We start from the raw sequence: 21,879 nt of genomic DNA on the forward strand, positions 1-21,879 counted from the left end.
ACATCTGCTTTGTTATGGAATATGCTCTGTAAAATCCTACTTCTAGCTAACAGCAATAATAGGCAGCCATGTAAGAAAGCAACATACAGGTAAAATGTTCAAATTAGCAAAATGAGGATGATGCAGGAATGTCTTTCTTTCAAATAATTTTTTTCCATAAAGGAATCCCACTTCTTTAAAAACTAGGGATATCTTAAAAATTAGATTTCATGAGACAGATTTCTTAATATCTTTAGACAAAAAATATTTTGAAAGCGCCAAGCCGCACAGTTAGAGATCATAATTTCCTCCAGTGATTAAACCCAGGCCACTGCAGGGAAAGTACTAAGTCCTACCCACTGGACCACCAGGGAATCTCTTTCAAAAAATTTTTGTACTTACAAAAAATTAATACTAGTAACACAGCTTTGTTTAGTTATTTGAAGACAATCTCAATACTAGTTATTCTGAAAACAAAAGCCTTGTGGCTCATTAAAAAGGCCCTATCATTTTACATACATGCTTCTCTGATAAGAATATGAATGTCTGCCACCTTTGCCCTCCCCACTAATACCTGAGTTTTCTTAGAAAGTACTGCAAATTTTCCACTTGTGAATTTATCTGAGCCAGTATTTTAGAAACCACAAAAATTTTTATATAGGTTTTGGAATAACAAAAATAATTCTTATTTTCTATGTGAAATATAGTTTAGAAAAGCTCAACATCAACAATTAAAAACCATTAATATCTGAAAGTCTAGAACAGCTTAATTTATTTGGCATTTTTGGAGAATGAAGAATTCAAATTAAGTTTTTATTGTTCATGTTGTAAAGTTAATGATCATTTTTACTTTAAGCATCAAAACTTTTCTTTATAATAAGCATTTTTTCCTAAAATTTTAAACTGCATCATAATTCTTTCCATGTCTTTTTAAAAAATAATATTAAATACTATTTAAACTTTTCTTAATTCTCCTCATTGATAACCATTAAGAACAATTTTTATTCTACACAATAAATTCCCAGGGCTGCTATGGTATTAACAGTTGTTTTCTATTACATTTAATAGCTCAGAATGCTGTGTTAAGTTCTTGTGTCCATATTTTATAATTTTCTGCCTTCTCTCTTACAGTCTTAACATAAATTCTTACTCCCTTCTCTCTCACTCATCTCTTATTATGTCATCTATAATCTTCTTGAGCAGGTAAGTCAGCTAACTGTACTAGAATAGTATCTAAAGGAAGAGAAAATATAGCCTGAACAGGATCCTCTCCCACAAGTAATGTGAATGAGTTTATATGTGCCTTGAGTATATGCACCTTTTAGTTACTCAGAGTTACACCATTTTCCTTCCTACTTCCTGGTTCTCTGACAGGTACTAAGTAGCTATGCCCATTAGATAGGTGACTATATTCACCTTTCTCAGGCCCCCTATTTCTGGAAAACTAAGATTCATTCAGCAAATCTAACCATACTTTTCACTGTTTAGTATAATTTACTCACATCACTGTCTTTTCATACAATGGAAAGTAGAAAACTTTGGGACTTCCCTGGTGGTCCAGTGGCTAAGACTCTGAGCTCCCAATGCAGGGGGCCTGGGTTCCATCCCTGGTCAGGGAACTAGATCCTACATGCCACAACTAAGAGTTTGCATGCTGCAACTAAAAATCGCATGCTGGAACAAAGCTCAAATTTCCCATGTACCATAACTAAGACCGGGCCTAGCCAAAAAAGAAAAAGAAGAGTTTCATACTGGTGCAACCCCATCACCGCCTACCATGGCCCAGATGACTGGGTTACCTCTCTTTAGTAACATGAGATCTTAGCTGGAAAATAACAAGCAAAATTCTAATACCTTAAAAGTAAAGATTTTTTTTTAATCTAAAAAGTTCTTTTCTTAAGACCATCCAGCATATTGTTGGCTTTTTTGGCAAGTCTCAGGCTACTCTTTCCAAGTAACAATTAATCCCTAGTGGTCTCTAACCAAGACTATAAATGTTAGCTCAGTTTCTACCATCACCATATATACATACACACACACACACACACCCACACACAGACTTCCTATAACACAAAGAGACTTACTTTATATATCAGACACAAAAATCAGCTCAATTCCAATTATACTTCGATTATTATCTACTTAATCTTCCAGAATTTTTCTACACGGAAAATAATCTGTCAGTTTTCTTCTCTCTCAATTCCTATCTGAAATACTATAGTTTAATAAGCCCCAATTCTTGGCATTAAACCAAAGAGTTTAGTGTTAAAATTATAATAGTACCATAAATTTATATAGTACTTTATAGCTTACAAAGCACTTTCTCACATACCATCATCTTTGATCATTATAATAACTTATCTTAGTAAACAGGGCATGCAGATGATGGATCACAAAGTCTTGCAGCTAGAAAAGACACTCTCTTTGAAATATCTCTAACAGTCCCTGAAGGCTCAGTTTAAAGGCATCATGTTCTTAACTTTAAAGGGCAGGAAAACTTAAATTGATTTGTCCAGGATCACACAGCTAATTCAGATTTCCTGATATTCAGTTCACTGATCCAGAATCTGATTAAGTATTCAGTCTCATCTTACTTACCATCTCTCCTAATTATGTAACCAATATGGAAGTGAAATTCACTAGTTTATAGCTCTCAGTTCTTTTCCACAAATGAATTCTTAGGGATGAGAGGCTTCATATCTTTTTCTTTACTTCTTTAAAACTCTGATGCAGTCAATCCTGTTGTTTTTAACCTTCTACAATATCTTGAGTCTGAATCTGTATCTACCTTAATTCAAGCTATCATTTCTTGCTTGGATTACAGAAATACACTCCTATTTGGTCTCTCTGCTTTTTGTGTGCTATCTCTCCATCCACTTTCACCAGTATGATTTATATCAGATGTAAATATCATTTGTGACACTTCATAGTTTGAAACCTTTCACTGGTTCCCCATCACCTTCCCAATAAAGTAGGACAAGTAAGGTTCTTTATAACCTAGGTCTCTAAACTGATCTCTTACCACTTCTGTAGGGGCACCTTAAACTTCTTCCATTCCAAACCACCTGCCCTTCCTTGCCCCACCTCTTTCCACAGTACCTCTGCTCCTTCTTCCTGGAGCATCCTTACTCTTCTTCAGAGGGTAATTCTTACTTATCCTACCTACCATTCTGTACATCTTCTATGGAAGACGTCCATTACCCTGAAGGTTGGGTTAGGTCCCTCCTCTGCGATATCACTGCAACTCCTAACACAGCCTAACTACAGTACCTATTTTGCTATCTTATAATTGTTTACCTGTCTACGTTTTCCCACCAGACCATATGACTACTGGACAGTGTAAAGCTAGAACATTCTTTGCATATTTAGTGTATTTATTTCAAAATAACTAAGGGTGGGTAAGAAACCTTCAGCCAAACTAAATCGTGAGTTCATCCACCAAACAAGAAGCTCACAGAAATAAGAGATTTGGGTTTTTTTTTTAACCTTCACATACTCTGTGCCTAGTGTACAAGAGATATTCAGTAAATGTGTTGGATGAATGAATAATACAAATAATTCATTTATTCAAATGTTGTCCCAATAATTCTAGAGACAGAGTTCAAGCTATGAACTTCTTAAAAAACTGATGACTAATTTTGTTTGGGGATCCCTTTAGCTTGTCTTCAGATCCCTCCTTGGCTCATCCAGATTCTCATTTTGTATATGCTTTGTCATTTTCTTTGTTCTTCTCTCTTGGGCCAGCTTTTTATTATTTTTATTTAATAATACCTACTTCCTAATACGATTTGACATTTAGTCAGACCATTAATAGTATTTTTTAAAAACACATGTTGATTTTGGTCTTTCAATAAGATATTTAAAAATAGGTTCCCAGCTTTCTAAAGTTTTTTGTTGCTTTTTTTTTTTAAAGTAAAAATCTTTGGGTTTTTTTTCTCTTACTGCCTACGATTTGATTATTTCTTCTTAAAAACAAAATAACTTCATGATATATTCATTTCCTCTTATTTTTTGCTATAACATGCAATGTAATAATGATTTTGAGTTTAAAAATTCTCTAAGATTAGAGAGGGAGGTGCCATTTTATTGGGAAGGTAAAACTTAGCTGTATTAGTCTAACTGGGAAGAAGATAAGACTGCATTAATTTAGATGAAACTGAAAGCAAAAAATAACATCTCCTAGAGAAAGTTGTGGTAATAATCACCAAAACAACAACAACAACACAACTTCCAAATTGTAAATCTATGAAGTTTTAGGAGAATAAACAGTATCTACAGGGGAAAAAAAAGAGCTTCCCTGGTAGCTCACATGGTAAAGAATCTGCCTGCAATGCTGGAGACCTGGGTTCAACCCTGGGTCGGGAAAATCCCCTGGAGAAGGAAATGGCAACTCAGTCCAGTATTCTTGCCTGGAGAATCCCGTGGACAGAGGAGCCTGGCAGACTACAGTCCATAAGGTTGCAAAGAGTCAGACATGACTGAAGCAACTTAGCATACACACACGTAGGGGAAAAAAAGTACTAATTATTTGTAAACATAACAAGACTTTAAGTAGGAAAATATGCCCTTCCTGCCCTTAGGGTCTATGCACAGATGTACAGGGTTTGTATGGAGGGAGGAAAAATGGCTAAGAAGTCAGGCTGTAAGTATGTATCTCTGGCATGAAAATATATATCCTTAAACAATCTTGTCCAAGGCAGACAGTTATCTTTACCATAACATGTAGATTATTTGGAAATAATCTACACAGAGTAGAAAAAGTTGTCAGGGGTTGGGTGGAAGTGGAAGAAAGAATTTCCACAGAATCAGAAGAGTAAAACAGATTAAAAGACTGAAAAAGAAGATGAGGAGGCTAAGCTAAATAAACTCTCAAGACACTGCTTGTGGATAACAAGGCAAGGGCATATAAAATGGAATAATTTTGTAACTAAATAAATGACTGAATATAAATACAAACAATCTGCATATTGAGATTTCTCATAATTCCATTTCTTATGCTGAATATTTAAGGTAGCTAGTTAGAACCCAAAGTTTGGCTAGGCGAAGTATTCTATGTGGAACAGATGTGTTATTAGAAGGGGCGATGAAGAGCACCATCTAGTGGTTTTCCTAATAGTGAAGAATTCATGACTTCGAGTCGGAGGTCTTGTGAGATTTCTGGCCTGCTGTATTCCATTGCATGTGGCTGGTAGCGGTGGAGGTCATGCCTCTGGAACCAACTGTCCCTGTACATCCGTCACCCCACTCTTATATAAGGCAGTGTCTATTCCTCTCCCTTTCTTGGAAAAGGAGCAAATTTGATAAATTTGATACTCTAAAATGGCATTAAAACCAGGAACAAATTCAAGTAAGCAAATAATAAAATAGCATCCAGCTCACTTAAAAAAAGATACTGATATATCCCCTATACCATCAATATAATTTTCCCAGAATCCTTTTATTTTGGGGTGTAGACCTTTTTCAAGGCTAGAAGAAAGACCCTGAGAACATAACCACATACATACAAAAAAGTCTTTATAGGTGTTTTTTTTTTTTTTTTTGAGGTGGGCTAAGTCTTTCAGTTCAGTTCAGTCGCTGAGTCCTGTCCGACTCTTTGCAACCCCATAAACCACAGCAAGCCTCCCTGTCCATCACCAACTCCCAGAGTTCACCCAAACCCATGTCCATCGAGTCGGTGACGCCATCCAACCATCTCATCCTCTGTCGTCCCCTTCTCCTCCTACACTCAATCTTTCCCAGCATTACGGTTGTTTTTTTGTTTTTTTTTTAAATATTAGTATTTACTTATTTGCTGCTCAAGGGATATTTTAATTGCAGCATGTGGGATCTAGTTCCCAGACCAGGGATTGAACCCAGGCCCCATGCAATGGGGGGACCCTGTGCAGCATCTAAGCCACTGGGCCACTAGGGAAATCCCCAGGGTCTTTTCAAATGAGTCAGTCTTCACATCAGGTGGCCAAAGTACTGGAGTTTCAGCTTCAACATCAGTCCTTCCAATGAATATTCAGGACTGATTTCTTTTAGGATGGACTGGTTGGATCTCCTTGCAGTCCAAGGGACTCTCAAGAGTCTTCTCCAACACCACAGTTCAAAAGCATCAATTCTTCGGTGCTCAGCTTTCTTTATAGTCCAACTCTCACATCCATACATGACCACTGGAAAAACCAATAGCCTTGACTAGACAGACCTTTGTTGACAAAGTAATGTCTCTGCTTTTTAATATGCTGTCTAGGTTGGTCATAACTTTCCTTCCAAGGAGTAAGCATCTTTTAATTTCATGGCTGCAATCACCATCTGCAGTGATTTTGGAGCCCAGAAAAATAAAGTCAGCCACTGTTTCCACTGTTTCCCCATCTATTTGCCATGAAGTGATGGGACCAGATGCCATGATCTTAGTTTTCTGAATGTTGAGCTTTAAGCCAACTTTTTCACTCTCCTCTTTCACTTTCATCAAGAGGCTCTTTAGTTCTTCTTCACTTTCTGCCATAAGGGTGGTATCATCTGCATATCTGAGGTTATTGATATTTCTCCCGGCAATCTTGATTCCAGCTTGTGCTTCATCCAGCCCAGCGTTTCTCATGATGTACTCTGCATGTAAGTTAAATAAGCAGGGTGACAATATATAGCCTTGATGTACTCCTTTTCCTATTTGGAACCAGTCTGTTGTTCCATGTCTAGTTCTAACTGTTGCCTCCTGACCTGCATATAGGTTTCTCCAGAGGCAGGTCAGGTGGTCTGGTATTCCCATCTCCTTCAGAATTTTCACAGTTTATTGTGATCCACACAGTCAAAGGCTTTGGCATAGTCAATAAAGCAAAAATAGACGTTTTTCTGGAACTCTCTTGCTTTTTCGATGATCCAGCGGATGTTGGCAATTTGATCTCTGGTTCTTCTGCCTTTTCTAAAACCAGCTTGAACATCTGGAAGTTCATGGTTCACGTATTGCTGAAGCCTGGCTTGGAGAATTTTAAGCATTACTTTACTAGCGTGTGAGATGAGTGCAATTGTGCGGTAGTTTGAGCATTCTTTGGCATTGCCTTTCTTTGGGACTGGAATGAAAACTGACCTTTTCCTTCACCAACCATATAGTTATAATATTGGTTATGGTCAAGTTAACAAAAAATACGCACTTTATTCATGCATAAACACTACCTAATACTCTCAATCCATCTACCTTTTAACTAAATTAGATCTGCTTCTTATACTCTTTCACAGTGCCATCTACTTTTCTAAAATTTAACAACTTGTAATCATATTTATTTGTGCAATCATAAAATGAATGTCTTCCCACTGGGCCTAAAAGCCAAGAGGGTTAGGACCTTTTCTGTTTTGTTTACCACTTCCCCTAAATGCCAAGTACTTTGTAGATGTGAAGAAATTAATTAATATATGACTTTGATGTTCATACTCTTCTTTGTCTTAAATTTTACTACCTCTGAATCCTAGGATGTATCTTGGAAATTATTAATTCCAAATCCAGTATTTCACAGGAAAAACTGAGTCTTCTCAACTGTCAAATACAAAAGCTACTTGCCCAAATACAGGTAGAGCCAGGACTAGAATGATGGTCTTAACTTCCTGACATTTGCTCAAACCATCTTAAGATAGATCAGTGCAAATAAACAGAGGAAAACAATAGAATGGGAAAGACTAAACATCCCTTCAAGGAAAATGAGAAATACCAAGGGAACATTTCATGCAAACATGGGCTCAATAAAGGACAGAAATGGTATGGACCTAACAGAAGCAGAAGACATTAAGAAGAGGTGGCAAGAATACACAGAAGAACTGTATAGAAAAGATTTTCACGACAGAGATAATGACGATGGTGTGATCACTCACCTAGAGCCAGACATGCTGGAATGTGAAGTCAAGTGGGCCTTAGAAAGCATCACTACGAACAAAGCTAGTGGAGGTGATGGAATTCCAGTTGAGCTATTTCAAATCCTAAAAGATGATGCTGTGAAAGTGCTGCATTCAATATGCCAGCAAATTTGGAAAACTCAGCAGTGGCCACAGGACTGGAAAAGGTCAGTTTTCAGGGCTATGGTTTTTCCAGTGGTCATGTATGGATGTGAGAGTTGGACTATAAAGAAAGCTGAGCACTGAAGAATTGATGCTTTTGAACTGTGGTGTTGGAGAAGACTCTTGAGAGTCCTTTGGATCTGCAAGGAGATCCAACCAGTCCATCCATCCTAAAGGAGATCAGTCCTGGGTGTTCATTGGAAGGACTGATGCTGAAGCTGAAACTCCAATACTTTGGCCACCTGATGTGAAGAGCTGACTCATTTGAAAAGACCCTGATGCTGGGAAAGATTGAGGGCGGGAGGAGAAGGGGATGACAGAGGATGAGATGGCTGGATGGCATCACTGACTCAATGGACATGAGTTTGGGTAAACTCCGGGAGTTGGTGATGGACAGGGAGGCCTGGTGTGCTGCGGTTCATGGGGTTGCAAAGAGTCAGACACGACTGAGTGACTGGACTGAACTGAAGGAAAAAAAAAGTTCTATGTAAGTTCATATGATTTCACCCCTAACTCAGACATTTTATCCAGTCTGACCTCTGTGTGTGTGTGTGTGTGTGTGTGTGTGTGTGTGTACATGCACACTCAGTTATGTCTGACTCTTTGTGACCCCATGGACTGTAGCCCACCAGGCTCCTCTGTCCATGGAATTTTCAAGAACAACAACAGAAAAAGACCTGAAGATAAATGACTGAAAAGGGAATGTAAATAATTCTACAAGAAAATACTAAAGAAATTATGACTGCTCAGTTCAGAACAGATGAAGTTAAATGGTCATTTAAACACAGTCATCAAATATGTGAAGAATTTCATAAATGATCAGTTACGTATATACCAAGAAGTTGAATGGTCTTGAAAACAAGTACAGTAGCATCAACTGGCTTAACTTTTTTCCCCAAAGAAGCAGCATTTTATTTATTCATTTATTTATTTTTGGCTGTGCCGAGAGGCATACAGGATATTGGTTCCACATGACCAAGGATCAAACCCGTGCCCCCTGCAGTGGAAGTATGGAGTCTTAACCACTGGATCTCCAGGGAAGTCCTCGTCCTTAATTTTTTGATAACAAAGTTAGGAGAACTCTAGAAAAGTAAATGTAGACTATAGAGACTTCTTGATTTGTTAATTTGTTCATTTATGCAACAGACACTCTGTGAGCACAGTATTCTGCAGGGTGCCGATAATTATAAATTCTATACTGAATTTAACTTCTATCCTAGATGATTGTATCTCTTCTCTTTTCCCTCGCTTCTTAACCTTCCACATCTTTTCTTTTTTTTCCCCTCTTCATACCACCCACCCCAAACATGGGATGCATTCTCAGGTCTCTTCTACTAGGAGAGTCTCTGATTCTAACCACCTAATTCATATCAAATTTATTTATTTACTATCTTTATGTATTCCCTCCTTCAAAATGTTTGGAATCCATTTTCTTCTCTCCATTCCCACTGCCCAAAGTCAAGTTCTTTCTATCCTTCACAGGAAAACGTTCAATAGTCTTTTAAAATGTCTTCCTACTTGCAGTACCTCTCTCATTTCAGTTTAATTTCCACATGATACAGAGTTAATTTTCTATAATATAAATTTTACCATGCCCTGGTCTTTATTAAAATGTTTCAATGTATCTCTATTGCTTATTAACTAAAATCCAAGCGTTCAGAAGTCTAAGTTTTTTCTGCCATATCTTTCAATACTTTCAATCATGCATCTTATAGTCTAGCTACAAAAGACTGTATGAAGATTCTGTAAGCATTCTCTCATCACAGTGCTTTTTAGAAAAAAATTTTTTTTAAAGATTTATTTATTTTTGGCTGTGATGGGTCTTTGTTGCTGTGCAAGGGCTTTCTCTCGTTGCTGTGAGCAGCGCGGCTACTCTAGAGTGCAGGCTTCTTTTGGTGGTGGCTCCTCTTGATGTGGAACGTGGGCCCTAGATTGCATGGGCTTTAGTAGTCTCACCTCTTGGGCTCGAGCACTGACCCCATAGTTGTGGAACATGGGCTTAGTTGCTCTGCGGCATGTGGGATCCTCAAGGACCAGGGATCAAACCTGTGTCCCTTGCATTGGCAGGTGGACTCCTAACCACTAGACCACCAGGGAAGACCTAGAAAACTGTTTTAATTTTTTTTTATTTATTTATGGCTGTGCTGGGTTTTTGTTGCTGCACACGGGCTTTCTCTAGTTGCTGTGAGTAAGGGCCACTCTTCGTTGCTGTGCATGGGCTTCTCACTGCAGGGGCTTTTCTTGTTGTAAAGCACAGGCTCTACACGCACAGGCTTCAGTGGTTATAGCACTTGGGCTCAGAAGTTGCAACTCATGGGCTCTAGAGCACACAGGCTTTAGTTTCTCCATAGAATGTGGAATCTTCTTGGACCAGGGATCAAACCCATGTCCCCTGCATTACCAGCTGGATTCTTATCCACTGTACCACCAGGGAAATCCCAGCACAGTGCTTTTGCCTATGCCATTCCCTCTGTTCAGAATTCCCTTCCTTGCTTTTGATGAAATCATACTCATCCTTTAAGTCTCTCAAATTTCACTTCCATGATAGTCAATCTTTTCAATCCCATGGCATGTATAACTAATTGCTCCCTCTCTTCAAGTAATATTTACTTCTATAAAGAATTTATGTTCTACTATAGCTATTTACATGTCTGTTTTCTCGCCATCCAGTATGTAAGATCTTTGAAACTTGATTCATCTTTTTTATTTCCCAGTAACAACAGGTAATAGGTTTCCATTAAACATCTGAATAAATGAATCTTTCCTACAAACTAGTTGACTCTACAAGGAAAAAATTCAGTTACAGACTGAAATTTGAGCTCAAGCCAGTTTAAAACCTCATAAGTCTCTGTGTCACAAGAAATACCAGGGAAAGGGGCACAAATATATTTGAAAAAATAAGTGAGCACATGGATGAATGAGTACTAATTCTTTCACCATTAGAAAAATGAAACAACAACTAAAAGCATAATGGCTGAATGACATGAAAAACTGAAGTACTTCTAACTTTCTACCTCTCCAACTTCAGCTGATTGTGCTATTTGTTTCTACCTGCAGAGCGACATTTTAAGGCCTAGGAAATAATGTTTTTACAAAGTAATAAAGATGGAAAAATAATCAAACTAAATAAAAGGAACATTTAATTCAAAATAAAGGCTATTCTTGATGCTTAGATTTGATGTTCACTGCTTATCATTTAAAATCTTTGACTGAATTTCTTGAGATGCCCAGGATCTTTGGTGGTTTACCTAGGTCCTGATCTCTGCTATCTGATTTTCTTGGACTCTGGATTTCTTACTAGCATAAAACAGACTAGTAGGATTTTGTGTTAATCCCACAAACCAGTCACAGACTTTTAAGTAATAGTTTCTGAACCTTTTGAAGGGAAAGTAATTACTATGCATTAATATGGATTTACAAAGAATCAGAGCAGTAACATTTTCTTCTTTGAAAAAGTAATTAAAACTGGTAGACGAGGAAAACTCAACGGCCATTATTATTCCTATATACCAGCAAGGCATCCAGCAAAGTGGCTCATAACTTTGACTTACAACTTAGATTAAAAACTATGAGTTAAATTCAACAAGGGAATTAACAACGGGCTAAAGACACCCACAAGATTCTGACTAATGAATCTAAGTCAAAATGAACAGAGAGATCCAGGTAATGTGGTTCTCAAACTTTACTGTGTATCAACGTCACTTGAAAGACTTATTAAAAAAGAAATTGCTATGTCCTGTGCCAAGAACTGCTACCATATTGAGCAGAGCACTTTCACTCAATATGAGTGGAGCAGCAGCATCTTTTAGGATCTGAGAAGCTCAGCTGGAATTCCATCACCTCCATTAGCTTTGTTCGTAGTGATGCTTCCTAAGGCCTACTTGACTTCACATTCCAGGATGTCTGGCTCTAGGTGAGTGATCATACCATCGTGATTATCTGGGTCATGAAGATCTTTTTTGTACAGTTCTTCTATGTATTCTTGCCACCTCTTCTTAATACATTCTGCTTCTGTTAGGTCCATACCATTTCTGTCCTTTATTGAGCCCATCTTTGCATGAAATGTTCCCTTGGTATCTCTCATTTTCTTAAAGAGATCTCTATAGTCTTTCCCATTCTATTGTTTTCCTTTATGTCTTAGCATTCATTGAGGAAGTCTTTCTTATCTCTCCTGGCTATTCTTTGGAACTCTGCATTCATATGGGTATATCTTTCCTTTTCTCCTTTGCTTTTCGCTTCTCTTCTTTTCACAGCTATTTGTAAGGCCTCCTCAGACAGCCATTTTGCTTTTTTGCATTTCTTTTTCTTGGGGATGGTCTTGATCCCTGTCTCCTGTACAATGTCATGAACCTCTGTCCATAGTTCATCAGGCACTCTATCAGATCTAATCCCTTAAATCTATTTCTCACTTCTACTGTATAATCATAAGGGATTTGATTTAGGTCATACCTGAATGGTCTAGTGGTTTCCCCACTTTCTTCAATTTAAGTCTGAATTTGGCAATAAGGAGTTCATGATCTGAGCCACAGTCAGCTCCCGTCTTGTTTTTGCTGACTGTATAGAGCTTCTCCATCTTTGGCTGCAAAGAATATAATCAATCTGATTTCGGTACTGACCATCTGGTGATGTCCATGTGTAGAGCTCTTCTTCTCTTGTGTTGTTGGAAGAGGGTGTTTGCTATGACCAGTGCGTTCTCTTGGCAGAACTCTATTAGCTTTGCCCTGCTTCATTCTGTATTCCAAGGCCAAATTTGCCTGTTACTCCAGGTGTTCATGGGTTTGAGTGAACTCTGGGAGTTGGTGATGGACAAGGAGGCCTGGTGTGCTGTGGTTCATGGGGTCGCAAAGAGTCGGACGTGACTGAGCGACTGAACTGAACTGAACCAGGTGTTTCTTGACTTCCTACTTTTATATTCTAGTCCCTATAATGAAAAGGACATCTTTTTTGGGTGTTAGTTCTAAAAGGTCTTGTAGGTCTTCATAGAACTGTTCAACTTCAGCTTCTTCAGCATTACTGGTCAGGGCATAGACTTGGATTACTGTGATATTGAATGGTTTGCCTTGGAAAGGAACAGAGATCATTCTGTCATTTTTGAGATTGCATCCAAGTACTGCATTTTGGACTCTTTTGTTGACTATGATGGCTACTCCATTTCTTCTAAGGGATTCTTGCTCACAGTGGTCAATATAATGGTCATCTGAGTTAAATTCACCCATTCCAGTCCATTTTAGTTTGCTGATTCTAAAATGTCAACGTTCACTCTTGCCATCTCCTGTTTGACCACTTCCAATTTGCCTTGATTCATGGACCTAACATTCCAGGTTCCTATGCAATATTGCTCTTTACAGCATTGGACCTTGCTTCCATCACCAGTCACATCCACAACTGGGTGTTGTTTTTGCTTTGGCTCCATCTCTTCATTCTTTCTGGAGTTATTTCTCCACTGATCTCCAGTAGCGTATTGGGCACCTATCGACCTGGGTGGTTCTTCTTTCAGTGTGCTATCATTTTGCCTTTTCATACTGTTCATGGGGTTCTCAAGGTAAGAATACTGAAGTGGTTTGCCATTCCCTTCTCCAGGGGATCACATTCTGTCAGAACTTTCCACCATGACCCGTCTGTCTTGGGTAGCCCTACACTGGTGGAATTCCAGTTGAGCTATTTCAAATCCTAAAAGATGGTGCTGTGAAAGTGCTGCACTCAATAGGCCAGCAAATTTGGAAACCTCAGAAGCGGCCACAGGACTGGAAAAGATCAGTTTTCATTCCAATCCCAAAGAAAGGCAATGCTAAAGAATGCTCAAACTACCACACAATTGCACTCATCTCACATACTAGTAAAGTAATTCTCAAAATTCTCCAAGCCAGGCTTCAATAATATGTGAACCGTGAACTTCCAGATGTTCAAGCTGATTTTAGAAAAGGCAGAAGAACCAGAGATCAAATTGCCAACATCCGCTGAATCATCGAAAAAGCAAGAGAGTTCCAGAAAAACATCTATTTTTGCTTTATTGACTATGCCAAAGCCTTTGACTGGGTGGATCACAATAAACTGTGGAAAATTCTGAAGGAGATGGGAATACCAGACCACCTGACCTGCCTCTTGAGAAACCTATATGCAGGTCAGGAAGCAACAGTTAGAACTGGACATGGAACAATAGACTGGTTCCAAATAGGAAAAGGAGTACGTCAAAGCTGTATATTGTCACCCTGCTTATTTAACTTATATGCAGAGTATATCATGAGAAACGCTGGGCTGGATGAAGCACAAGCTGGAATCAAGATTGCCGGGAGAAATATCAATAACCTCAGATATGCAGATGGCACCACCCTTATGGCAGAAAGTGAAGAAGAACTAAAGAGCCTCTTGATGAAAGTGAAAGAGGAGAGTGAAAAAGTTGGCTTAAAGCTCAACTTTCAGAAAACTAAGGTCATGGCATCTGGTCCCATCACTTCATAGCAAATAGATGGGGAAACAGTGGAAACAGTGGCAGACTATCTTTCGGGGCTCTGAAATCACTGCAGATGGTGACCACAGTCATGAAATTAAGACGCTTACTCCTTGGAAGGAAAGTTATGACCAACCTAGACAGCATATTAAAAAGTAGAGACATTACTTTGTCAACAAAGGTCCGTCTAGAGAAGGCTATGGTTATTTCATTAGTCATGTATGGATGTGAGCGCTGGACTATAAAGAAAGCTGAGCACAGAAGAACTGATGCTTTTGAACTGTGGTGTTGGAGAAGACTCTTGAGAGTCCCTTGGACTGCAAGGAGATACAACCAGTCCATCCTAAAGGAGATCAGTCCTGGGTGTTCATTGGAAGGACTGATGCTGAAGCTGAAACTCCAATACTTTGGCCACCTGATGTGAAGAGCTGACATTTGAAAAGACCCTGATGCTGGGAAAGATTGAGGGCAGGAGAAGGGGACGACAGAGGATGAGATGGTTGGATGGCATCACTGACTCAATGGACATGAGTTTGGGTAAACTCCGGGAGTTGGTGATGGACAGGGAGGCCTGGTGTGCTGCAGTCCATGGGGTCGCAAAGAGTCAGACACAACTGAGTGACTGAACTGAACTGAACTGTGCCAAGAATTTATAATTCAGCAGGTGGGGTTCAAGAATTCACATTGCCAACAAGTTCCCAGATGATACAGTTGCTGCTCATCTGAAAACCATGTTTTGATAATCACTGATGTACTATATATCAGGATACAGGTATCAGGTTTTGTTCAACATTTTACTAATGACTTTGTTAAGTAAAATCATGATTACAAATCTGAAGATGATATTAAATTTTGATATAAAAAGATCTCAATAGGCTAGTTGTGGGAGAAATCTTAAAATTTAATAGGGATAATCTTAAAATCCTAAAACAGAAACTAATCATACAAGAAAAACAAATCACACAGAAAAAAAAGAAAGAGATTTTAGAACACTACAGCTTCAATGACTCAAAAGTATACACTGGTAACAAAAAAAGGTAACAGCAGTTTGGACTTTACTAATAAAGTACAAAACATGGAACAATGCATTTGATATTCCAACTATGTATTATACTGGTTCCCCCACACCTGCCTATCTCTGTATTCAGCTTTGGGTATCAGACATTAAATAGAAGGTAGTCAAACCAGTTTGTTCAAAGAAGAGCTTTGGCTCTAAAATCGTTATCACATGACAACAGTAAGAAGAAATGTTTATGTCTGGCTTTCAGAAGATTCAGAAAAACATAAAGCAGTTTTTATATACAAGGCTTGTGGATGAGGACTTGCTTTTCTCTGTATGACCCTAAGCAGAACTACCACACATAGCTGTCAGACTGCTCACTATACACAGGTGTCCAGTTGAGGAGAGGAGTGGGGAGGGAGTGAGGGCTGAAATCTTAGATTATAAGACATTACTTTGCCAACAAACGTCCGTCTAGTCAAGGCTGTGGTTTTTCCAGTAGTCATATATGGATGTGAGACTATAAAGAAAGCGGAGCACCAAATAATTGATGTTTTTGAACGTGGTGTTGGAGAAGACTCTTCAGAGTTCCTTGTACTGCAAGGAGATCCAACCAGTCCATTCTAAAGGAGATCAGTCCTGGGTGTTCATTGGAAGGACTGATGCTGAAGCTGAAACTCCAGTACTTTGGCCACCATGATGCGAAGAGCTGACTCATTTGAAAAGACCCTGATGATGGGAAAGATTGAGGGCAGGAGGAGAAGGGGATGACAGAGGATGAGATGGCTGGATGGCATCACCGACTCAATGGACATGAGTTTGGGTAAACTCCGGGAGTTGGTGATGGACAGGGAGGCCTGGCATGCTACAGTCCATGGGGTCACAAAGAGTCAGACACGACTGAGCGACTGAACTGAACTGAACTGATAAGTCATGTGCCTTGCTCAGAGAGTCCAACTGGAAAAGGGGTAAACTTTTTTCTCATTCATATAAAGGGGACAATACTGGAAGACTTTTTCCTTTCAGTGAGAATACCTTTTCTAATTTGCACAAAGGCACAATATGAACTAGCTGTGACTCTAGTCCTAAGGTAGAAACTAGATTTCATTAGGAGAAGTTTAGAGAAAATGATATTTCAGCTTAATGAAAGAAAATGATACAGTAATATAGTAAATGGAAACTCATTTTTTGAAGAGTAGTTGTCTCCCAAATTAAATGTTCAAGCAATAGCTAGAAAACTACTTGACAGGGTTATTTTCATTTATTTTTTTTCCATTTATTTTTATTAGTTGAAGGCTAATTACAATATTGTAGTGGTTTTTGTCATACATTGACATGAATCAGCCATGGATTTACATGTGTTCCCCATTCCTTAACCCACCTCCCACCTCCCTCCCCATCCCATTCCTCTGGGTCATCCCAGTGCACCAGCCCCAAGCACTTGTCTCATGCATCCAACCTGGACTGGCGATCTGTTTCACACTTGATAATATACATGTTTGGATGCTGTTCTCTCAGATTATCCCACCCTCGCCTTCTCCCATAGAGTCCAAAAGTCTGTTCTATATATCTGTGTCTCTTTTTCTGTCTTGCATATAGGGTTATCACATTTATTTATTTTTAAAAATATTTATTTGGTTGCTCATGGTCTTTAGTTGTAGCATACGGGATCTAGTTCCTGACCAGGGACCAAAACCTGCACTGGGAGCATGGAGTCTTAGCTCCTGGACCACCAGGAAAGTCTGACAGCATTATTTCACAGGGTTTCAAAGCAGGGGAGTATGTGAATGTTTATTACCAGGAAGATGGCAAAACTCAATCATTATTTACTTCTAGGATTCTACATTTGAACTACCATTTTCTCCATATCCTAGTTGATTCCTAAGGAATCCATATTCCTTCTCTTCACAAATTTACCATATATTCTAGCCTTCATCTTACCTAACCAAATTCTTTTTCCTGTTTCCGTTTCCTTTCCTTCCCCTGCCCTGCCATGTAGAAAGCATACACATGGCATCAAAACTAAAAATAAACTGCATTTTTAAAGATTGCTTTCTTTCAAAAACACTATTTAAAATAAACATGAAGGGAATTCCCTGGCAGTCCACAGGTTAGGACTCTAAGCTTCTACTACAAACCAAGGTGTCTTGGTTCAAGCCCTGGTCAGGCTACCAAGAGCCTGCAAGCTGTGGAGCATAGCCAAATAAATAAATAAATAATGGGATGAAAACTAAAATTCTCTGAACGTATTACTGGAGAAAGCTAAGTTCCATGTTTAAGTGATTTACATATCAATCACAAGAAGTTATGAGTTCTTTTTGTAACAGAAGGAGTGTTGCAATTGTCTGGTGGTCCAGTGGTTAGGACTCTGAGCTTCCAATGCCAGGGGCCCAGATTTGATCCTTGGTTGGGGAACTAAGATCCCACAAGCCTCATGAGGTGGCCAAAGTGGGGGGGAAATGGAAGGTCAATTTTTATTTGTTCAGTGATTATTGAATGCCTGATACTGTATTAAGTAAGGATCTGGTCTCATTACTTCATGCATATAGATGAGGAAACAATGGAAACAGTGAAAAGACTTTATTTTCTTGGGCTCCAAAATCACTGCAGATGGTGACTGCAGCCATGAAATTAAAAGACACTTGCTCCTTGGAAGAAAAACTATGACAAACCTAGACAGCATATTAAAAAGCAGAAGACATCACTTTACCAACAAAGGTCCATATAGTCAAAGCTATGATTTTTCCAGTAGTCATGTATGGATGTGAGAGCTGGACCATAAAGAAGCTAAGTGCCAAAGAACTGATGCTTTTAAACTGTGGTGTTGGAGAAGACTCTTGAGAGTTCCTTGGACAGCAAGGAGATCAAGCCAGTCAATCCTAAAGGAAATCAACCCTGAATATTCACTGGAAGGACTGATGCTGAAGCTGAAGCTCCAATACTTTGGCCACCTGATGCAAAGAGCCAACTCATTGGAAAAGACCCTGATGCTGGGAAAGATTGAAGGCAGGAGGAGAAGGGGACGACAGAGGATGAGATGGTTGGATGGCATCACCGACTCAATGGACATGAGTTTGAGCAAGCTCCAGGAGATGGTGAAGGACAGGGAAGCCTGGCATGCTGCAGTCCACGGAGTTTCGATGAGTCGGACACAAATGAGGGACTGAACAACAACAAATACGTGGTAAGTATTAAGGAGCAGAGCCAACCACAGGCATAATCTTACAGGAAGCTGAGTTAACCTCTACGACTTGTCTTTAAGTCCTGGTTTCTCCCTTTCTGTATCTGTAGTACCAGAACCTTGGCCCTCATTAGGCCAGGGTTTATCCCTTCTGCACCTGATCCCGGACATTTTTAACTGAGTTATACCTTACAGTTTTGTATAATTTCTTCTAAGAGATTAGTCTTTAAAGAAAACATCAGTGTTTTAAAAGAAGCCTTCAGTAACCCTACCCAAATAAGTAACTAATGGGAGAAAGTGTCCTGTGATGGGACAAAGAGGCAAAGCTGTGTGTTTATGTGCCTTTTCTAAGTAGAGTCAGGCTTGCTTTTCAAGAAGAGATAAGAGAACAGAGAAAAAATCTAGGTACCTGAAGCTGCCTAACCAAACAGTAATTTCCATTTTTGAACAAATATCTAATTGAGAAGACACAACCAAATGCCAATAAAGGGTTCAATGACCCAATTATCAATACTCTGAAATGCCTCAAGCAATACTTATATAAAAAGTTTATAAGAGTATTATACCGAAATGACCTCACAAGACAGCTTTTTTTTTCTTTTGGCATGCAGCATGGCTTGTGGGACCTTAGGTCCTTACAAGGGATTGAACCAGAGCCCTCCACAGTGAAAACGCAGAGTCCCAACCACTGAACCACCTGGGAATTCCCCTATAAGATAGCTTTTAAAGACTTTTAAGAAATCAAACTATTTGTAGAATGAATTAACAAGTGCTTTGAGTTAGAAACTTTAAAAATTTTACTTATTTATGCACTTATTTTCAGCTGGGTCTTGCTCTACTTGGGCTTTCTCTAGTTGCAGAGAGCAGGGGCTACTTTCTAGTTGTGGTGCTCCAGCTTCTCACTGAGATGCTTCCTTTGTTGCAGAGCGCTGGCTCTAGAGCATGTAGGCTACAGTAGCTTTGCCACACAGGCATAGTTGCTCCACAGCATGTGGGATCTTCCCAGACCAGGGATCGAACCCGTGTCCCCTGCACTGGCAGGTGGATTCTTAACCACTGGACCACCAGGGAAGTTCCTGAAACAATTTTTTTTTAAAATATCTATTCATTTGGCTGTGCCAGCTCTTAATTGCTGTATGTAGGATCTTTAGTTGTGGTATGTGGGATCTAGTTCCCTGATCAGGGATCAAACCTGTGACCCTGATTGGAAGTGTATTGGAAGTGCAGAATATTGGCCATTGGACCACCAGGGAAGTCCCTAGAAACATTTTAAAAAGTGCTTTTTGGTAAATATTTTAGGAAATACAAGAAATATCACCTTGTAAATGACAGTTTTATTTTGAGAAAGAAATAAAACAAAGGCTTTCTAATTTGAGAAAATTAGAAATGCTTTCTAGGAAAAGAAAATGGATTCTTCTCTTTCGTAGGGAAAAACTATCTTTCTTTTGCTTTGTAGATTAGTATTTCTCTTTTTTTTGAAGGAAGTTGGTGAGTCTTTAAAAACTCTGTATTTTTTTGTGTAATAAATGATTGATAAATATAATGAATAACTGAGCCTATATACTTATTCTTTTTAATATTATGTTTTTCCTAGCAGAATGCCTTGTATAGAAGCAAATATTTATTACTCATTGAAAAAACTGTCATTCCTGCTTCAGCTTCAAGCCACTGACATTTAATTTTCTAACGTCTTTCACAGAGAATATATGATTGCAAAATCTGCCCCAAACAAGTATTTTATAATCCTTCTTGTGCCCCACTGTTTTTCAATTTATCAACAGTGGTGCCTGCCTAAACTGTCAACCAGGGATTTTCATCATTTAATCAATATACCATACATTTGAAAGGAGTGCTTAAAAATTATTCCATAAACTCATGTCTTGTATAAGGGTAAAAAACCTACAGCTAGAAGCATTTATAGCAAGGCTAATAACTAAACAGCACAATCAACTTTGAAGGTGACTGGCTAATGTCAACATTAGATTGTGGAATCTGCTAACCCTGTCACCTAAAGAAAATAAAGCGAAAAATAAGGGCAAAGGTAAAGACTTGAGAAATTCTTTGGGAGAGAGAATCAAAATGTCAGACTATAAAGAAACTGCACTTGGAATGCAGGGTCCTAAGAGTATTCTTTAGCATGTATCTGAAAGTTTATGTATGGAAAATAAGAATGACAAACAATAATTTAATTCATTTACTACAAACCTCAGGAGCGTTTTGGCAAGAAGACAAGCATGACCAGGAGGAATAAAGGAAAAAAAAAAGGAATCATAAATAAATCACCTCTTTAATTATCCATTTGGATTGTCACTTTAGTGCCACTCTAGAGGCCATCAATGTGAAACAAATATTTTTCTCTTCTTGGAAGGAAGTTGCTTCTAAGGCTGCCAAAAGTTTAGCTGGATCAGGCCTCCTCTCTCTTTAATGAACTATGCCATTCTACACCATTTTCCCATATAATTTAAATACAGATTCCTAGAAATGCATCATTTTAACCAACAAGGTACTTACATTCACACTGTATGACATCTAGGTTAAACTGTTGAACGGCTCCCATGCTTATCTGTTTTAACTCACTGTCCAGTAGCATCTGCATTAAGGATGTTGACAGATGCTGGCAGGCTGACATGCAAGCAGTCTGGGCAACTTTCCCCTGTTTAACAAATATCCAAACCAAAAAATAAATAAACATAGAAACGTATCATATCATAAAGTATCACAAAAATTTTTCATGGCATTTTTTTTAGTGGTGGTCTTTCTCTTTCTGTATTCTGAGTGGCTGCCTTTTAGCATAGGAACTGAAAGTAACATTCTGTTGACTTGTCATTCTCATGATATAATCATCATTAAAGTTATAACTGTATGTAGAAAAATTAAAGTTTGTGTTTAAAATCTATTGATTATTTCATATCTCTTTAAATATCTCAAGTATTTTTAAAAAAGGACATTAAAATGTACCATTTGTGACATAAAATAACTGTCATGTTGATGGAACATTTATTCATATAATGCTCTTTAAACTTTCCTTTATGTAATTAACCAAGCCAAGAATTAAGTTACTAGTGTAATTTATTATAATTTAACTACACCTAATATACTTTATAACATATACTTTCATATGTATGTAATAAGTAAAATGTCTTTATAAAATATACTTTGAGTCATTAAGTTCTTACTTCTAATAGGAAGCTTAGTTTGGAGCATAGCTTCAATTAGGAGGAAAAAAAAGAAGCTTGCATACTGATA

The 21,879-nt window shown here is 38.4% G+C and overlaps 1 protein-coding gene across 7 annotated transcripts in view; it reads right to left on the bottom strand.

Moving 5' to 3' along the window:
* Positions 1–21,879, bottom strand: part of EXOC6 (exocyst complex component 6) — a 199,519-nt gene that overhangs the window by 33,591 nt on the left and 144,049 nt on the right. For all 7 annotated transcript variants that reach the window (XR_011486471.1, XM_070464108.1, XM_070464110.1 and 4 more), the window contains one exon: positions 21,145–21,286. Coding sequence is in view for 6 of the 7 variants with exons in the window: in XM_070464108.1 (XP_070320209.1) it covers positions 21,145–21,286 (142 nt within the window). In the remaining variant the exon portion in view is untranslated. The remainder of the gene's footprint in view (positions 1–21,144; positions 21,287–21,879) is intronic.

The sequence above is a fragment of the Odocoileus virginianus genome, unplaced genomic scaffold (genome assembly GCF_023699985.2).
Source record: "Odocoileus virginianus isolate 20LAN1187 ecotype Illinois unplaced genomic scaffold, Ovbor_1.2 Unplaced_Contig_15, whole genome shotgun sequence".
NCBI classification, from domain to species: Eukaryota; Metazoa; Chordata; class Mammalia; order Artiodactyla; family Cervidae; genus Odocoileus; species Odocoileus virginianus.